The sequence below is a fragment of the Podarcis melisellensis genome (assembly GCF_964234715.1).
Source record: "Podarcis melisellensis genome assembly, chromosome: 14".
NCBI lineage: Eukaryota > Metazoa > Chordata > Lepidosauria > Squamata > Lacertidae > Podarcis > Podarcis melisellensis.
In genome coordinates, this window is record NC_138546.1 from 42,339,569 (window position 1) to 42,359,103 (window position 19,535).

The window sequence follows — 19,535 nt, forward strand, 5'->3', positions numbered from 1 at the left end:
TACAGGCACCACCCAATTTATGCAGGGTTTATATTCCAGGGCAAAAGGGACGTGGGTGGTCTAAACCAGAGCATAGGGCTTGCGAATCAGAAGGTTGGTGATTCGAATCCCCATGACAGAGTGAGCTTGTTGCTCGGTCCCAGCTCCTGCTAACCTAGCAGTTCGAAAGCACATCAAAGTGCAAGTATATAAATAGGTACCGCTCCGATGGGAAGGTAAACGGTGTTTCCATGCGCTGCTCTGGTTCGCCAGAAGCGGCTTAGTCATGCTGGACACATGACCCGGAAGCTGTACGCCGGCTCCCTCCGCCAATAAAGTGAGATGAGCATTGCAACCCCAGAGTCATTCGCAACTGGACTTAACGGTCAGGAGTCCCTTTACCCTACGTTCCAGGGCACCGTGTGCTTACGTGAAATCGCACAGATTTGAAATACCATTGAAAAAGCCTACAAACACCCCATTCCTCCACCCACTCGCCCCACCCCATTTGTGACGTTTCTGGGTCACTTCCAGGTTCCAGCGCAATGCGCCTATGCACAGATTGAACGTGTGCATAAACTGAGCACCTCTTTCAGGGTGGTGCTAGCGGCTTCTCTCTGTCAATTGGCTATGTACTCATACCAAAAACACAATCTAAGGTGAACTTCCTGATCGGAGACACCTTTTCGTTTGATCCAACCCAAATAATGGATCAAAGTAATCAGCTAAAGCTGCGGTACTAACGCACCTAGCCAATACATAAAATTAATGGTACATAAGAAGCTGCGTTATACGGAATTGGACAATGTGTCCATCTAGCTAAGTATTGTCTTTTCTGGAAGTGGCTCTCTACTTGGAGGCAACAGGGATCAAACCTGAGACTCTCGGCATGCAAGGCAGATGCCCTACCTCTGAGCTAGAGTGGACCACATGTTGAGGGATGTTCAGCATCGCCATACCTTGCCTGCTCTTGTGTTAGGAATGTCCCAAGCCCTCTTCTGTCTGCACCACCGCGAGAGCTAGCTATCTTAGCATCACTGTGAAACATACAATACTTTCTTACTTTAAAAAGAAAAAGGGTGTGGAGTTCCTTTCATTATTCCTTGCAAATCTAGGTTTACAATGGGAGGAGGCTCCTCTGTTCAAAAATAAATACAAGGACATGCTAAATTAAACACAGGAACTGCCCTGAGTGAGTGAGTTGATGCGATGAGTCTAAATGATCTAGAAGATGAGATCCAGAGCAGAATGGAAACATTCAGAAGCACTTACTGGGGGGGGGTTCTTATCTAGGGCTCTACTTTTTAAAGTATCATGTGTTGTGGATTTGCACACAGCAAGTGACTGGATCCAACCCATCATCGCTGCTGCTGCACAGACTCCATTAATCTCAGTAGGGCTCACCAGCAGCAGAAATGTTGTTGTGTCAATATCCCTTACAAAACAAGACACTTTTTCTTAGTACTAATGTGAGAGGTTGCAATAAAAAAAACACCTTCCCCTGCTCTTTCAGGCAAAACCAAAGTACCTGGAACTATAGGAACTTGCTACAACTTCCTAGTTTCTTGTTAGCAAACCAGAAAGTGAAAATTAAAAAGTGTGAAGGCTACGTAATGATTCAAAACCAGAAAATAAAAGTGACTGAAGTACTCTTGTGGACTTTTTAATCACTTCCTTGTTCTGTTTCATGCACCCTTGGCTAATTAAAATAAACCCAAGTTTGCATGTGCCTTGCCTTCTGTGTTATTCTTTGCCCAGACTCTTAAACTGCAGGGATCTTGCCATTTGCAGTTCTCTTTCTCGGTATTGTCACAACTATACACAACTAATGGGCCAGTATATGGTTAACCTGGACTTCTGTCCCCATCGAGCTTGTTTTGCATTTAAAGTTTAACGCAGGTGTTGGATAAACAGAAGCATCACAGCGCCCTAGTTAAGGACTTTTTAATACATCAGCAGTGGTGAATTGATGCATGAGCTGGTTTCAAACCTCTTTTCAAAAAATGCATTCTTCTTTCAAGCTGTGCAATTTGAACCAAAGTAGCCTAGGCAGTTTCACTTTACACAACTGCTGAAAGTCCAGCGGTCTAAATTCTGAACTCTACTCAGACACAGGATGCTCCTAAGCTGCAAGCTCTCCAATGCTGTGCACACAAACTCATAGAAGGCGACAGGTGCAGTGAAAACAGTTGGTGTAGAGGGAAAGCTACAACTCCACAAGTGCTTGGTTCAAATTTCACCTCTACCATGAATGCAGTAGGTAACCTTAAGGCTCCAAATGAGACACAGTGGCTTAGGATTGCACCATGTGGGATACTGATCGATCTTACAGGGTTGTTGGGAAGGATTTACACCAACATAATGTAGGCAAAGTGCTTTGAACATTCAAAAGAACTGTATAAATGTGGCTGGAGATCTGCGTGGCCTTTGGGCAGCTGCAATAATCTCCAGGTATATCCCTTGGCTCACCTTGCCGACAAAGGTCCATATAGTTAAAGCTATGGTTTTCCCAGTAGTGATGTATGGAAGTGAGAGCTGGACCATGAAGAAGGCTGATCGCCGAAGAATTGATGCTTTTGAATTATGGTGCTGGAGGAGACTCTTGAGAGTTCCATGGACTGCAAGAAGATCAAACCTCTCCATCCTTAAGGAAATCAGCCCTGAGTGCTCACTGGAAGGACAGCTCCTGAAGCTGAGACTCCAGTACTTTGGCCACCTCATGAGAAGAGAAGACTCCCTGGAAAAGACCCTGATGTTGGGAAAGATGGAGGGCACAAGGAGAAGGGGACAACAGAGGATGAGATGGTTGGACAGTGATCTCGAAGCTTCCAGCATGAGTTTGACCAAGCTGCAGGAGGCAGTGGAAGACAGGAGTGCCTGGCGTGCTCTGGTCCATGGGGTCACGAAGAGTCGGACATGACTAAACAACAACAACAACATATCCCTTGGCTACCATTGCATTCCTCCCTCAATGCAGTCTGAATTTTCACAACCCATAGGTCACGCCATGTTTGCAGAAGCAAGTCAGCTTTTCCTAGTACCATTGACCTGGCCTCCCTTTCTAACTGGTACACAGCAAACAGAGAAAAGGAACACCCCAACTCCATGTTGGGGTAAGCAATGTGTTGACTTCCAGATGCTGATGGACTCCAACTCCCACCATTCCCGATTATTCACCATGCTGGTTGGTGCTGTTGGGAACCAGAGCATAGCATGATCTCTAGAAGGTGTTCCATTGGCTACCACTGCTCTAGGTTACACAACTTGGCAACTGTACCCTGCTATTCATACCTTGCTCTTGTAGAATGGCAAAGCTAATGAACCTCAACCTGTACTTGATCTACCAATGTGGCTCTTCACAAAGAAAATAAAGAAGGTGCATGACGCCATGTGCTGCAGCCGTTAAGACTGTTTCAGACTACAATTCCCAGCATCCCTAACTAGCAGGATCAGTGGTCAGGAATTATGGAAACAGTGATCCAAATCCAGCTGGAGACCCAAGTTTGGGAAACACTGGACTAGGACCTGGGAGGCCAGGGTTCAACATCCCCACTCGGTCATGAAGTTCCTCTGGGTGACCATGGGCCAGTCACCATCTCTTAGCCCAGGCTTCCTCAACCTCGGCCCTCCAGATGTTTTGAGACTACAATTCCCAGCATCCCTGACCAATGGTCCTTCTAAGCTAGGGATCATGGGAGTTGTAGGCCAAAAACATCTGGAGAGCCGAGGCTGAGGAAGCCTGTCTTAGCCTAAACTACTTCACTGGGTTGTTGTTATGTAGTAAAGGGACCCCTGACCATTTGGTTCAGTCGTGACTGACTCTAGGGTTGCAGCGCTCATCTCCCTTTATTGGCCAAGGGAGCCGGTGTACAGCTTCCAGGTCATGTGGCCAGCATGACTAAGCCGCTTCTGGTGAACCAGAGCAGCACATGGAAACGCTGTTCACCTTCCCCCCGGAGCAGTACCAATTTATCTACTTGCACTTTGACGTGCTTTCAAACTGCTAGGTTAGCAGGAGCAGGGACCGAGCAACGGGAGCTCACCCCGCGACCTTCTGATTGGCAAGTCCTAGGCTCTGTGCTTTAAGGAGGAGTAAAAACCATGTGCTGCCACCCAGAGCTCCTTGGACGGGCAGAAAGCTAATAAATAAATGTACCCCCAGAGCTAGAGTCATCTCTGGACAAAGATGTACTAGGGCAGCAACCGGCATTTCATAAGCAGACAAGTTAGCTGCAAAGAATCTGCCATGCATCCAGAAGGGTAGTTGTCAGAAACCTTACCCCAGCTTGCAGAAAATGTGACTAGTGAGTTGCCACCATTTTTATCTCCATCTGTAGCAAAAACCATCCAAAAAAATATCAAGGAACCATTTCCTTTTTTCTTTTCACTTCTCAAGGAACCGTTTTTCTTTCCCCCACAAAGGCACTGCTTTGCACACAAAAGTTCCCAGGTTCAATCCCTGCCATCTCCAAGTATGGCTGGGGAAAAACTCCTGTCCTGAAACCCCAAAGAGCCGCTGCCAATCAGTGTAGGCAATAATAGGCTAGGTAGACCAACTGGTCCGATTCAATATAGGACAGGCTCCTAGGCATCGTTTTACAAGTGCTTTGTGCCCATGTAAACAAGAACAATGTATGGAAATGTCAGGTCAAGCCAAGAACAGGTGCTCATTTAAAATAAAAATATTCAGTTATATTTATTCACATATTAAAACTGTACAAGCTAAAGGAAAAGGACATCGAACACTTCCGAAGACTATTTCTTTACAATATGCAATATAACAGATATCCAAACTAGAACTGTTAAACAAGGTAGACGACAGGGACAGCCAAGAAAGCAATTTGGAGAGCTTGTTCCGTTTTGTTTGTTTTCTTTAAAAAAAAAAGGCATTTAACAAAAATAGATGTTAATCAGCTACCAGTATTATACAATGATAAATATTTCAAAAAATATATTAAGTTATATGGAGTTTATGGATTTGACAGGAAATCCACAGAAATCCCAGCCTTCACATGGACTTCCAAATAGACCAATTAAAAACAAACAAACAAGCATTCCAATAGTTAAGAACTGGTTCTGCAGACTTTACTGTTTTGGTATCAACATTCTTGTCGCCTACTTGTAGTGTAACTTATACTAACGTCATTATAACAAAAACACGTAAGCTATAATGCTCTGTGCAATACGGATCTGGCAGCTATATATTGACGAGTGGCCTCAGAATGTTTGCATTGCAGCACAGGTGGAGCTAAGCTCCTCATTCTTGTTAATACTGGCTCACATTTCACAAGGCAACATCTCCCCACCCTGCCCCGCCCCGCACCCCACAACATACACGCAAACACACAAAGAAGAAATCCAAACACATCTTCACTTGGGTTCCATTGCAAGCCCACCATTAACATTTAGCATAACATCCAGCGCTTGGCAGTTGCCGGGATGAACTGGGGCAACCGCAGCTCTCACACGCACCAAGATCCAAGAAGATGCCCAACCTCAGGACTCAAAAATCTAAGCGGCATTCGTTTCTCACTTGTACTGCTAGAATGTTATGTGCTTGTCAATGTTCTGCTCCGACTTTATAGTTAAAAATATATATATATATGCTTCTGTCTTCCAACCGTTATAGAAATATAGAATGGACTCTTCACCAGCATGTTGGCAGTGTTAGAAGAGAGTTTTCTCCACCTCCCCCTCCTTCCTGTAAGTCAAGTCCACTGATGTAGTCTTTTATCGCACCGCCAGGAGGAAGGCCAGCCCAGCCAAGCCAAAGCCAGCTGCCGCCATTATAGCATTGCTTATGGTACTGTTCTGGTCAGCTGCATCCGAGCCATGTTTGTTGAAGAAGTGATAGAAGCCATCCTAGGAAAGAAGAGAACAAAGTCTTATTTATTTATTAACTTTATAGCCCGCTCTTCCTCCAAAAGGCATCCAGGGCGGCAAATGCACAAGCGATGAACCAATCAACAGTATCTAAACCAGTGCTAGAAACTCAAGATACAGAAGCTGGGTGCCAAATGGCTCCTTAAGCCAAGGTTACATTCGCCAAAATGGAATGTCTAGTTGCCATTTTGGGGGAAGATGGCTCTAAAGTATTATTTTTCAAATGATGGATTGACTGTGATTATCAGTTAAATATGTGGCTAGTTCAGATGATAACCTTGAGGGGTTGAGAACTTACAGATGAAAAATCGCTTTAACCAGGGACAGTCCACATATATATTGGCCTATCCCTACCTCTTTTGCTTAATGGTTACACAGACCATTCATAACGTAAGAATCTTCATCACAGCTGTGAGCAGGGCAGTGGGGTATGCGAAGACAAGCCACAACAATTTACAGTAACGTTTCTTGACTGCTCCTGCTCAGGCTGCACAGAAAATGCACTCTGGTTCCTGAAATTCATTCTGATTGCGCAGATAAAATGTAAAGGACAGAATTCTACAGGATGTGCTGCTATGTGTGAAAACAGTCAATGTTTCAGTTATCCCCTAGGCATGCACCTCCAGAGGGTGGGGAAGTCAGGTGCCATCCTGGTACCTGGGCATCTCCGTTTGGTCGCAAGTGGTTGATGGTCAGGTGCAAAATGTGCCTGGTGAACTTCGAACACTGCTCTCAAACACCACCATTTCATGTGCCCTGGACTCAGGCCTAGATTAAGATCACGAGGCTAAATACAGCAACAAGAACAACTTATCTGAAAGTTAGCAAGTGTACTCAAATTAAAAAGATAATCTGCACTAATTTCCTTCAAGTGCTTTTCTTCTTTTCCTGTTTCTCAGCTGGTAAACTGGGGGCATGAAAATTTCTAAGGTCACAGGTCATGTGGCCAGCATGACTAAGCTGCTTCTGGTGAACCAGAGCAGCGCACGGAAATGCCGTTTACCTTTCCGCCGGAGCGGTACCTATTTATCTACTTGCACTTTGACGTGCTTTCAAAGTGCTAGGTTGGCAGGAGCAGGGACTGAGCAATGGGAGCTTACCCCATCATGGGGATTCGAACCGCCGACCTTCTGATTGGCAAGTCCTAGGCTCTGTGGTTTAACCCACAGCGCCACCCGCATCCCTGGAAGCTGCCTTACACCGAATCAAAACCATTGGTCCTTCTAGCTTAGTATCATCAACTCTGACCAGTAGTGGCTCTCCAGGATTTCAGAGGGGGGGGTCTCTCCCAGCCCTCCCTGGGGCCTTCTGTATGCAAGACAGATGATCTACCACTGAGCTAAGACCCTTCCGCTCTGACAGCCGAAATAGTTAATCCAGCCCTGCTTAGGCCCATGAGCCACTCAGTTCAGTGCTGCCCTATGACAGAAAGGAACTGGCAGCTGCACGGCCAGATCTTTCTTCTGAATAATCAAGAACAGCAGTAATACGACTCCAGATGGTCATGTTTGAACTCCTATTTGGCAGATGTCTATGTAAACAAGTTATGCTCTTAATTTCTTCCGGAACTTTGTTCTTTACACTTTAATTTGTGCAAACAATGGGGGCATTTTCCACTGAATGTCAGTTTACACTCCTGGCCAGCAGCTGCTATGGGGTCATTAGCATTCAGGTGGGCTGCCTACAGAAGGGGAGTCAAGCCCTCAGCTCCTCTATGGAGAGGGCACAATTAAGCCAGTCACCTTTTGCAACTACTTGCTTGGACGTACAATGGGTTTTCCAAAGCAGAATTAAAATCCAGATCCTTAAAACAGGAGTTTTGGAAACAAGATCCCCCTTCCACATTTTATTGCCGTAACAATCAGCCACAAACTGCTTTAGAATCACCAGCAGGGCAATTAGCTGGACCTTGGGTGTTGCTGTTTTTTTAAAGAGCTTTATGATGGAAAAGAGAAACTGCAAGTTCCAAAAGACATTAAGGGCAAGAAGAGATCGACAGCCAACAATTTTATTTGAAAACCACATGAGAGCAGTGTCTGGTCTGGGGCTCCTGTATTTGTTCCCCTCTCTAGCTCAGTTGCTTAGAGCATAGTGCTGATAATGCCAAGGTTGCAGGTTCGATCCCTGTATGGGGACAACTGCATATTCCTACATTGGACAAGATAATCCTCAGGGTCCCTTCTAAACCTACAATTCTATGATTTCTAACCTTTAGCATGAATTTCTAGGAGCAGGACCCAGCAGTTAGTAGGTGCTTTTTTCTTCAACTTTCCCCCTCAGCCTCTGAGGGTGAAGAGCACTGACCTCAAAGCCTTGCTTCTGTGTAAGAGTCAGAACCAAGCAAGCTGCCGCTGGAAGCCCAGCGCACAAAGAGGAGCCACACAAAGCCTTGCCTCTCCGCCACAATCAATGGCAACCCCATCCCACCTGCCATCTTCTGGAACAAGGCCAGCGTTGTTGGGAATCAAAGCTACAGAACTGCCACAGTAAATGGCATCAGCGGAGCACAAAATAGGGCAGGGCACATAAGACTCTGAATACTGACACTATTTCCTTCATAGGTATAGCGCAGAGATGAGAGAGCATCATGTGCACAAGCCACATGAGCACCACAGTGTGTGTGTGTGTGTGTGTGTGTGTGTGTGTGTGTGTGTGCTAGAAAGTGCTGGGCACAGTGGTTTCCAAACACATGTGAGACAGTCATGTGGTCTGACCATGTGACTAGGAACACATGTCCCTCCCATAGCTCATCTGCCACAGACTGGATCTGCAAGCTTCAAAGCAGATCCTTGCGCATAGCCGGGAAATGGGATCTGGTTACACCTTTCACAGGGGACAGAAAAAGAAGCTTTTGTCCACGACATTCTTTTATGCCTTCCTTTGTGAAGTAGGTGCTTTGGGGCACTGGTCCTCTGCAGAATAGGATTACAAAGGTGCTTTGGTGGGGAGTGAAGTGGGGCAGATTCCTCATCCAGCCAAAGAAGCTGCTTTGAATGGACTTTTTACTTGGCCTGCTTGAAAACCGAGAACTGAATGCAGGTTTCTCTGTATTCTTTACCAGCAGTACTGTGGGAAATAGTTGCTTTGAAGTTGATTATTCAACATTCCTGGCAGAGGTTTAAACCCTCACCCACTCAACAATGGTTAGCACCAGATTCTTCGGAGAGGCAAGAAACTCTACACTGAAAGGAGTGGGGGCGGGAGAAAGAGCCGAAACCCCTTACAGTTAACATAAGGAAAGAGGCATTTCTGCTTGGGGCAGGGAAAAAAACAATAAGGAAAGCCATTCCTTTATAATTGCTGACCCATCAGATTAGCAAGGGATGTTTCTCCTTCCTTTATTTTTGTACCCATTCATGATGACCTCGGTTACATTCAAGAGAGAGGAGTTTTGCTCAAGGCTATATAAAAAGTTATGTTAACTCAGGAATTCCTGAACATGCTCACAACAAGCCTCTGTCAAGGGGGGTGGGAAGCTGGAGTTCTTTAGTTATAACAAGGCTTGGAAGGACGCCAAGCACTTAAGAATCTAAAATATTCTCCCTCTCCCTCTCATTCCGATTATATCCAAGACCAAACAAAGGCTTTTGTTGGCAGTGTTCTCTCCCGTTTCAGGTAGATCCCTGGGAAAGGAGGGAGAGCAAAGCTGCTAGAGGCCTGCGACAGACAACTGTGTTGGCTTTGTCCGACCTGTCCGACCTCCACCGCTGGAGACATGGGAATCACAACTGGGGAGAGAGTTGCGCTCAGGGCTTTCCACTAGGCATGCAGTTGGCCACTGGGAGAAGCTTATACTGTACTTATGCAGGCTGTTGTGCCATGACCCCTACCTCCCACTTTAACCTGCATCGCCCAACACTCAAGTCCCCTTGAGCCTGTATACACACAAGCAAGCACAACATGAGAGCAGGCGGCACTGAGTGCCATGTGCCAAACAGTGCCATCCCCTGGCGGCCACACATCCTGCACACCCAGAAGAAGAAGAAGAAGAGTTTGGATTTTATATCCTGCCTTTTACTCCCCTTCAGGAGTCTCAAAGCGGCTAACATTCTCCTTTCCCTTCTTCCCCCACAACAAACACTCTGTGAGGTGAATGGGGCTGAGAGACTTCAAAGAAGTGTGACTGGCCCAAGGTCACCCAGCAGCTGCATGTGGAGGAGCGGAGACGCGAACCCGGTTCCCCAGATTACGAGACTACCGCTCTTAACCACTACGCCACACTGGCTCTCTGCCAGGGATGCTCGAAGGCCTCCTCCTATGTGGAAGGACCCATAGCTAAGTGATAGAGCATTTGCCCTGCACACAGAAGCTTCAATCCGTAGATCCTCCAGACAGGGCTGAGAGAATCCTACCTGAAACCCTGGAGAGCTGCTGCCAGTCAGTGTAGCCAATACTGAGCTACATGGACCAAGGGCGTGTCATGGAACACGAAGGCTTCCTGTGTTCCTGCAGACATTCATGCTGCAGGGGAAGGCTGGCTGGCGCACGCAACCCCAGGGGCGCGGCCACACGGAGCAACCCTGCTTATGCGCTGGTCTGATGCACAAACACAACTTTTCAACAGGGCCCCAGGGGAATGCCATTCCTCTGCCTCAACAGAAACTCGCATCCAAAGCAATTTCCCATAAGCCAGTTTAACAGCCGTAGGCTTGGCCCGTGGTTTTTATTAGAGCTGGGGCAGCACGACCAGCCGGTCCTGCTGCACCTCTCTCCCACACGAGCCCCAGAAGATGATGAAGAAGAAAAATAAATCTGCGCTTCTTCAGCTAGGGAACTTCCAAAAAGAATTGCCAGCTGCTTCTGCCTTCATCAGCTTACTTGGAATAATGTATTCCAATTGTGGTCTTTCAGTTTTGCGGCTTTCGTACGTGTCAGCAGGAAAACTACAGGGCTAGGCAGCAAGGCAGGGAGCAAGGCCACATCACCACAGGCCTACTTTGGGAGCTCCAGCGCCAGATGTGAAGACGTTCGCTCAAAGCGCAAGACTCCCCTGCCTCAATAAAGCAGGCAGGAGGTAGCATGGGAGAACCGACACACCAACACAACCCCCAAGGACAGCAGCGGCTCCATGATCTCACTGCGCCCCACCATGCTGCCTATGGTGCCCCACCTAGAACACTCAGACAGAATGGAATTCCATCCTGAAGTCCCACCCCTCTACCCTGTTCCATGCAGGTACCCTCTTAACTCATAGAAACATGATGGAGTCATCCCCTTGGTCAGTATTGCCTACACCAGCCTCTCTCAACCTTGGGTTCCCAGATGTTGCTCGACTACCACTCCTATCATCCCTGACTGCTGCCCCTGCTGGCTATGGATGATGGGTGCAAGAATAATGCTCTGCCATGGAGCTTTGCCCTTTCCTCGCAGGATCAAGACCAGAAATTGCACAGCACGTGGGACCTCCAGAACCCCAAGCTGCCAAAGGGCACAAGTTGGAAGGTTGTCTTTGGAGAGTTAGACACTTGCTTACATCTCATAAGCCCAGGGCCACAGGCACTGTTAGAAATTAGCCAGGTGCCAGGCGCCAATTGCGACCGTGTGATCTCGGGAGATTTCCCTCTAGCTGGCATCTCCAGCTTTCTTAAACAGCTAAGCAGATGAACTTATTTACTGCATTTATATCCCACCCTTTTCCTACAAGCAGTACATGGCTCACCACTCCTCCTCAGTTAATCCCTACAACAACCCTGTGAGGTAGGTTAAGAGGCTGTGTCTGGCTCAAGGTCACCCCCTTACCTTCATGACTGACTGGGGATTTGAACCCCTATCTCCCAGCTCCTAGTCCAGCACTCTAACCACTACACCACACTGCCTTCCTAGAGTTCTTCTGCTGTGGGGCAGCTATATAAATTAAGTAGGCGTGTAAATATGGGGAAAGGAAAATGTCACTTAGAGACGGATCTGCAATATTTCCATTGGAGCTTAAATTTGTTTTATTCTGGATTGTTATAATGTGTTATAAACCACTTTGAGATTTTGTTTCTTTAAAATATAAAGCAGTATAGAAGTGAATTTAATAATAAACTCCACTGGGGGTGGGGAGGCAATGGTGCCTGACATACCGTTGTGGCGACTGCAACATGCGTTTAAGGTGCCATTTGGTGACTAGCTTACATATCTGAGTTTCTAATATTGGCCACAGATCCATTCCCCCTCCATGCCCAACACTCGTAGCTCCACAGAGACTAGACCCAGTAGTCATGCTAAGTCGGTTGTAAGCCTGGGCTATATATCCGCCCAGGACCGGTATGAGGAGCAGACTGCAATGTCGGCTTCACTCAGCAGTATATTGCTGGTGAAACTGCCACAGCTCCCGAGTCCCTCTGCTAGCAGTGTCCACTGAAGGGAGTCAAGAATTACCGTATTTTTTGCTCTATAAGACTCACTGTTTCCCTCCTAAAAAGTAAGGGGAAATGTGTGCGCGTCTTATGGAGCGAATGCAGGCTGTGCAGCTATCCCAGAAGCCAGAACAGCAAGAGGGATTGCTGCTTTCACTGCACAGCGATCCCTCTTGCTGTTCTGGCTTCTGAGATTCAGAATTTCTTTTTCTTGTTTTCCTCCTCCAAAAACTAGGTGTGTCTTATGGTCTGGTGCGTCTTATAGAGCGAAAAATACGGTACTTCCTCCAGTGGGCGCCAAGAGCAGAGGGACTTAGGAGCGACGGCGGTTTCATTGCTGAATGAAACCGCCATCCCACTCTGCCCTCATATGGCGCAGAGGGAGAAACAAGCTGTGAGGTGCCGATACAGCTTGTTCCTCCCTCTTCATCTTTAAATTGCTCAACTTAGGACTGTACAGCTACCCTTGCCTCAGTCCAGTAGTTAAAGGGTCCCCCAGCACAGTGCTGGCTCCCACAAGCCGGTGGCCGAGTGGGGACTCCCTACAGCAAGCGGTTAAAGGAGCCCTGATGCTCCGCTTGCAAGTGGCATGAACACCAGGGCTGTCTCAGCTGGGGAGGGGGAGCCTTCCCTCCCCCCAGCTGAGTGGTGTAAACCTAGCCCACAAGTGCCTGGGTGAAACCACCTCAGCTCTCGAGTTGAGAGCTGGGGTAGTTTCAGCCGGTGTCTCGCAGGCAGAGGCCAACGCACCTTTGTTTTTTCAGCATCGCGGTATAACGTCAAACCATGTTTGGCTGGTGATACACCGCGATTCTGAAGAGCTGTTATCGCCCAGCCCTAGTCGTTTGTTGCCGGCTAGTGTATTTATACAAAGCATTCTACACTTGGCAACAACAACAAAGCACTTTGCACAAAACAAAGCTTCCTTGACCAACTGTGCAACCGTTAGGCTCTTGCAAGCCGCACGTAGGTGACTTGCCATTGGCTTGGCCCTTGAGCGCATCACTGCTATTTCAGCTGGTCCAGAATTCAGTTCATACACAACTGGTTGTAGAGCTTGTGACACCTATTCTGTGCATCAGGGCAGCCAACATGGTGCCCTCCAGCTGTTGCTACTAGGCTCCAGTCATCCCTTACCACTGGCCAAGATGGCTGGGGCTGATGGGAGTTGTTGAAGCGCAACAGCAGCAAGAGGGAGCCAAGTTGATTGCAAGATGTTAGCCACGGGTGACACACTTGGTTCCAGATAAACCTTCCAACGTACTAGTATTTTAAACCCCAAATGGCCAGACTCCTGAATATCTTAGCATCTTATATGTATGCACACGAGATCAGCTACATAGAACTTTCCTCAGTCAAGCAGCATTTGAAATTTGCCAGGCGCATTTTGGAGCTGGCTATCAGCTGCTTGTGACCAAGTGAAGATGTCTGGGTGCTAGGATGGCGCCTGATGTCTCCACCACCGGGAGGTGCATGCCTGGGAATCCTTGGATCTTTACTGCTTTCACACACTAGCAACGCATCCTGTAGAATTCTATCCGTTATATTTTATTTGATCAGAATGAATTTCAGGAACCAAAAAGTTGTCTTGAAAAATACAACTTTCAAGCCACCAGGCCTCAAATTGGCAACCAGGCAGTCCATTTTGGCAACTGTAACCCTGGTTTAAGGAACCATTTAGCACCTAGCTTATATCTGAGTTTCTAACACTGAAATCAAGGTTTGGGCAAAACAGTGACAGCTCCCATCAGTATTACAAGAACCCATTTCGTAGAACTCAGAGATGCCAGTTCAGTTTTCTATGATCTCAAGTACAATGGCAACATGCAAGGTATTTCCTGGTGTACAGGTGCCATGAAATACCCGTTCCACATTTGCAATAACTCAATCGTTTAGCAGTGCCTACAACTTTGGAACTCCCTGCCTAGAGATCAAGGTGGTGCTTTCAGTGCACTGTTTTCAGTGCCTGCTAAAAACATTTCTGTTTAGATAAGCCTACTCAGATGCTTAGAAAGTTGAGCAATTTTAATCTGTTTTAGTATTTTAACTTTTGTATGCTTTAAAACAGGGTTGTTTTATCTTTTGTAAACTGCTTTGAGGGTTGTTGTTCTTTTTACAATCAAGCTGTGTATAAATTTTATGAAATAAATCAAACAAGCCACACTCTTTCTAGCCCACTCTTCCAAGGGGGCAGTCTTCATTTGAGCTGTGTTGGGATGAAGAAGAGGTGGCTCAGACATTTCCCAGTCTTCCTTTGTAAAGATACATCCCCAAAGCCTGCAGGGCAGGGATGGGGAAGCCTTTTCAGCCAGAGGATCATATATGCACTCTTCTCTGCAACCTTCCTGGGGCTGCAGGTCAGTGTCAAAAGTGGGAAGAGCAATGGAGGCAAATTGCTTTGCACAACAGGCTAGTTTCGGGACATAACAGCTCTCTTATCTGACCTTCCAGACACATAAGCAACATGATCAGCGTTCAAGGACAAGGCAGGCAAACACAATCAAGGAAGGTTTGAAGCAGGGCTTGTGAGTGATGTGGCCTGGAGGAAAATCCCAAGGACCAAAGAGAGAGGCCTGGAGGGCCATGTCTGATCTCCCAGGCCTGAGGTTCTCCACTCTGTTATAGGAGAGCACACCTATCCAAGCTAAGAAATCAAGCTACACCTTTATTTGGAGAAGGACTATATACCTCAGTGGTAGAGGATCTGCTTTGCATGGAGAAGGTTTCAAGTTCAACCCCCAGGTTGGGAAGGGAAATGGAACTCCTGCCCAAATCCCCGGAGAGCTGTTGCCAGTCAGTGTAGAGATATTGATGTAGATGGATCAATGGCCTGACTCAGAATACAGCAGCTCCCCATGTTCCTATACTGCCTTCTTTTGGAAAACCACTTCGGCCAGCCAAGGGGAGCTTCCTTGCAGCTGGTCGTAATGATTATATAATTGAATGCACTGAGCAAGAGATAACAATAACGCTCCTTTGCTAAAGAAGAAGGGCTAAGATCCACCCACCATTTGACCCCAGGGCATCCACACTTCCTGTGGGGCATGGCTCTTGCTTTGAACAACATGGCTAAATTAACAGCGGGAAGGAAATTAATGCAAGCCAGCTGCACTCCACCTGCTGCTGAGCTAAAAAATCTGTAGGCAAGCCATTGCTCTCGTCCAGAGCCACCTTTGAAGTTACCACTGGGTGGGTGCTGTTGTTTTTTAAGACTAGGCATCCACCTCTTGAGGACACCCAGCAATAAGATATGCAGAACGGTGGATGCCCCACAAGTATGTAGAAGCCAGTAAATCCACCCCAGGGGCCCTATCTGCAGTGCAGACAGGTGAGATCACCATGTCTGGTGCACCAACACACATTTGCAGGAGCAGCCTCCGCTGAAGGACGCAGCTACCTTGTTGCTCCAGACCATGTCCAGATAGAGGAGAACAGAGCATGGGGCTTTGCACTGTTTTCAGATTGACAGATCAGAGTACAAACACAGTGCAGAAATTGTGCCAGTGGAAGACCCTCAGAGCAAAGTTTTTACTGCCTTCCATCATTAGACTGCTAGTAGCCAAACAGCCTAGACTCCCAATACCTTCTATTATCTATGGAGCTGCCCAAATCCCATGTATCTGTGCAGATTCTGCTTGCTTCTTTGGGAAAACAGCTTTGCGCTGTTGTGTCGTTTTTTTAAAGCAAGTTTCAAATGCTCATGGTTTGCAGAACGTAAGGCAAAGCAAAGCAAAAATGAAAGAGGCGACACAGGCCAAGCTTTTGCAGGGCACCTCGATTTCACACCTTCCCCCTCAGTTCAAGTCTTCCTGCCACCCAGGTCCTTCTGAAAGTATCCCAAGTTCTGAAGACGCCCAACCAAGTGTTAAGGTCAAACAGATACATTTGGTTGTACAACTGATTTCAAGGGCAGAACCTGAGCTCTCTCTGTGCCAGCCAGATGGGCATAAGCCGTGCAGTTGCCCCAGAAGCAAAAACTCAAAATGGAGCATCGTTTCTGAGCAAGGGCACCCATTTGATTGCTGCAAGACCAAGATACACCAAAGCAGCCTAATTTAAGAGGGACAAAGACCACAATATGGAATGGAAAAGGGGGACGGGAAAGAGAGAAATGAGAACAGACGCCCCATCAAAGCTCTTTCTCACGGTTTGTCACGGCCTTCTGCTTCCCTTATATGGGAAAAAATTATCCAGGCCTCCCTAGCAGTCATTCCTCTTTCTCTCTGCCCCCCTCCTCTCCTTCTCCTGTATGTCGCTGCTCCCCTTGTGGTCTGTACTGGGGTTATGGGGAGAGGGAAGCAAAAGGAGGCGCTGCTCGCCACCCCATAGGAAAGAAAAGCCTTAGATTTTTTGGAGAGGATGGTGGGGCGGGAGGAGGGAAGGTAATGCGCGTATTCAAGCGCCGGAGCGAGAAGTCAGCTGGCGAAGCGCGCGTGCCAAGGTCATTCCCAGCGAGGAGTCCGCGTCCAGGACTGGGAAGGGGCGGGCAGGCGGGCGGGCGGTGGGCCCTGCAGAATGGGAGGTGGGCATCAGAGGCCGGCTCTGCAACAGGAAGCGGGGCGCAGCGGGAGAGATTGCACAAGCACCCTAAGGCGTGCACAGCCGCCCCCCAAACCTCCGGAAGAGAAAGGGGTACCCAAAGGGCTTTCTACGGTTGCGCGCTCCTTTGCGCTCGGTAGCGCGCAACAATGGGGGGGGGACCCGATTCACCCTCCCACCCCACAGCGCTGCAGGCATTGGGAGCGAGGAGGCGGAGGGTGGGTGGGCAATGGGAAAGCGGCCAAGGCCAGATCGGGGACGGAAGCGCAGCCATTACTGCGCGAGCCGAGAAAAGGCTCGGTCCGTTCCGCAGCCGGCGGCGAAAGCGGGAGGTTGCCTAAAAGAAGGGTGATGGTGGGGAGGGGGCGCCATGGATGTCGCGGGAGGAGGCGCAGGCCGCTCGGGGGGCGGGGTGGGGACGGGAAGGGGGGGTCGCGCCTGCCTGCCCTCCCGCCGGCTTTACCGTGCGCTTACCCAGCCGCCGTGCGCCTCCAGCCACTCTCGCTTCTCCCCGGCCAAGTAGGCGGCCAGCGCCTCCGCCAGAGCGGCCGTCTGGTCTCGAGCGCCGCGCTCGGCCAGCGCCGCCGCCAAGTTGCCGGCGAACACGACCAGCGCCACCACCCGGCCCCAGTTGAGGCCGCCCTCGGCTTCCATCTGCGCCGCCACCCGGCCCAGCAGCGCGGCCGCCTCGCCCGGCTCCTGCGGCAAGGCGGCCGCCGTGCAGGCGCTGCGGAAGAAGGGCCGCTCGCGGCTCTCCAGCTCGTCGGCCACTCGCCGCAGCGTCTCGGCCGTGCGGCTGGGCGGCAGCACCGCGGCGCCCCCCTCGCCCCCTCCGCCGCCGAGCCGGTGCTGCAAGTAGTCGGCCATCAGCTGCACCGTCTCCTCGCGCAGCGCGCCCGGCATGGCGGCCCCCTCGGCTGGCGCGGCGGCTGAGGCGAGCGCGCAAGAGCGACGACGGGGCCCAGTGCCGGCGCCTCGGCGGACTAAGAAGCCGCCCACGCGTCCCCGGCCGGCTTCACGGCGCGCCGGCTCCGCCCCGTCTCTCGTTTCCCCAGCAGGGCTGGCGCGAGGGGCGGAGCGCCTCCCTCTCGGCTCCGCGGCGAGGCGGAGAACAGCAGGCGACGGGGAGGAGGAGGAGGGGGCAGAAGCAGCCGGAAAACGCCTGCAAGGCTCCGGGCGAGGGGGCGCTTACAAGCCCCATCCAGTCAGCTGGGGGTCTTGGGGAGGGGCGCGCAAGTACCTGGCAGTGTGCCTAATTCTCTTCAGCTGGGGGGGGTTTACTTCTGAGTAGACCTGCCGGTCTTGCTTGCAGTGCGTTGGGACCCGATTCCACCAAGAACAAGGGATGCCGAGGAGCTGTCCTTCAAACGCCACATCCTCAGGGCCTGGGCGTAGCCTGGATTTTTGCTGGGGGGCAGGACTTGCTTAGGGGGCTCAGAACCGACGTGATTGGTCAGTTAAGTATTTCTATTGTTTTACTTGATGGGGGGCAATTGCCCCCCCCCAGCTACGCCCATGCCTCAGGGCCAGGATGGGTGTGTCTGATATTTGGCACCTCGACTCAGTGGCGTAGCGTGGGTTATCAGACCCGGGGCAAGGCAAGTAATTTGCGCCCCCTAACCCATGGATTTGCGCCCCCTAATGTGTGGATTTGCACCCCCTAACCCATGGATTTCCCTAACCCCCAGATGTTGCGCCCAGTGCGGCTGGCCCCCCCTGCACCCCCCACGCTACGCCACTGCCTCGACTACTGGGGGGGGGGGCAGTTGTTTGTTCATAAGCTAAATTATATGCCACCTTTAGCTTCCCAGGATCTCAAGGGGGTGTCCATGGTTCTCCTCCTGCCCTTTTCATCTTCACAGCATCCCTGGGAGGTAGGTCAGGCAAAGAGGCGTTGAATGGCAGAAAGTCACCCAGTGAGCTTCATGGCCCAGTGGGGATTCGAACCCTGGTCTCCCAGGTCCCAGCCCAACGCTCAAACCATTACGCCGTACTGGCTCTTATTTCTTGCATTTATTAAATTTATAGACCACTTTCATCTTCCAAGGAGTTTAAAGTGGCGTGAGTGGTTGGGCTAAGAGATGGTGGCTGGCCCAAGGTCACGTTGCAGTGATTAGGGAAGGGAGATCAGTCAATTAAGAAAGCTTTGATCCAGTAAAAAGATGTTCCCAGTTAATCAATTCACTGGCGTTTTTTAAATAAACGACTTTTACAGATGTTTATAAAAGCTGCAGGTGGCAAGCACCACCAGTGAGAGAAGGGAGTGGACAGTCTCTCTTAGTACAGTATACTGTATTTCCAGTGACATTTGGGCCACGTCTGAAAACAAAAAGCATGTTCTTTCCTCCTCTTTAGGCCTGTTATTTTTCTCATAACAGGGAATGTCTGCATATTTTAAACTAATACATTAAATTATTGCAGTGCCTAAAAGGAGCAGATTAAAGGCCTCACCCAAACTATACATTTGATGTCCCCCCCTCCCCCAGAATCCTGGGGACTGTAGTTTGTTGGGAGCTGCTGGGAGACCCCTATTCCTTCCACGGACAATTTCCAAAGTTCCCTGGGAAGAGGGATGGGTGGTTAAACCACTTTGGGAAAAGGTAGCTGTGGGCAGGAGGAAACGGGGGTGTCTCCTGACAACCTAAACAGCAACCTAAACAAATTCCGTTCCCCAAGATTCTTTAGCAAGAGCTATGACTGTTTAAAGTGGTATAAGTCTGCTTTAAATTTACAGTGCAGATGAGTTTTAAGAGTGCTGTAATCCGGTGATGGCCATCAATATATTGTCTTGAC

The 19,535-nt window shown here is 49.2% G+C and overlaps 1 protein-coding gene across 1 annotated transcript; it reads right to left on the bottom strand.

Annotated features, from left to right (window-relative positions):
• Positions 1-4,649: 4,649 nt before the first annotated feature.
• Positions 4,650-17,734, bottom strand: BCL2L10 (BCL2 like 10). The gene is made up of 2 exons (XM_081888821.1): positions 17,217-17,734; positions 4,650-5,841 (listed from the first exon to the last, which is right to left on the bottom strand). The coding sequence occupies exons 1-2, from the start codon at positions 17,643-17,645 to the stop codon at positions 5,710-5,712; spliced, it is 561 nt and encodes a 186-aa protein (XP_081744947.1). The 5' UTR covers positions 17,646-17,734; the 3' UTR covers positions 4,650-5,709.
• Between the last annotated feature and the right edge of the window lie 1,801 nt (positions 17,735-19,535).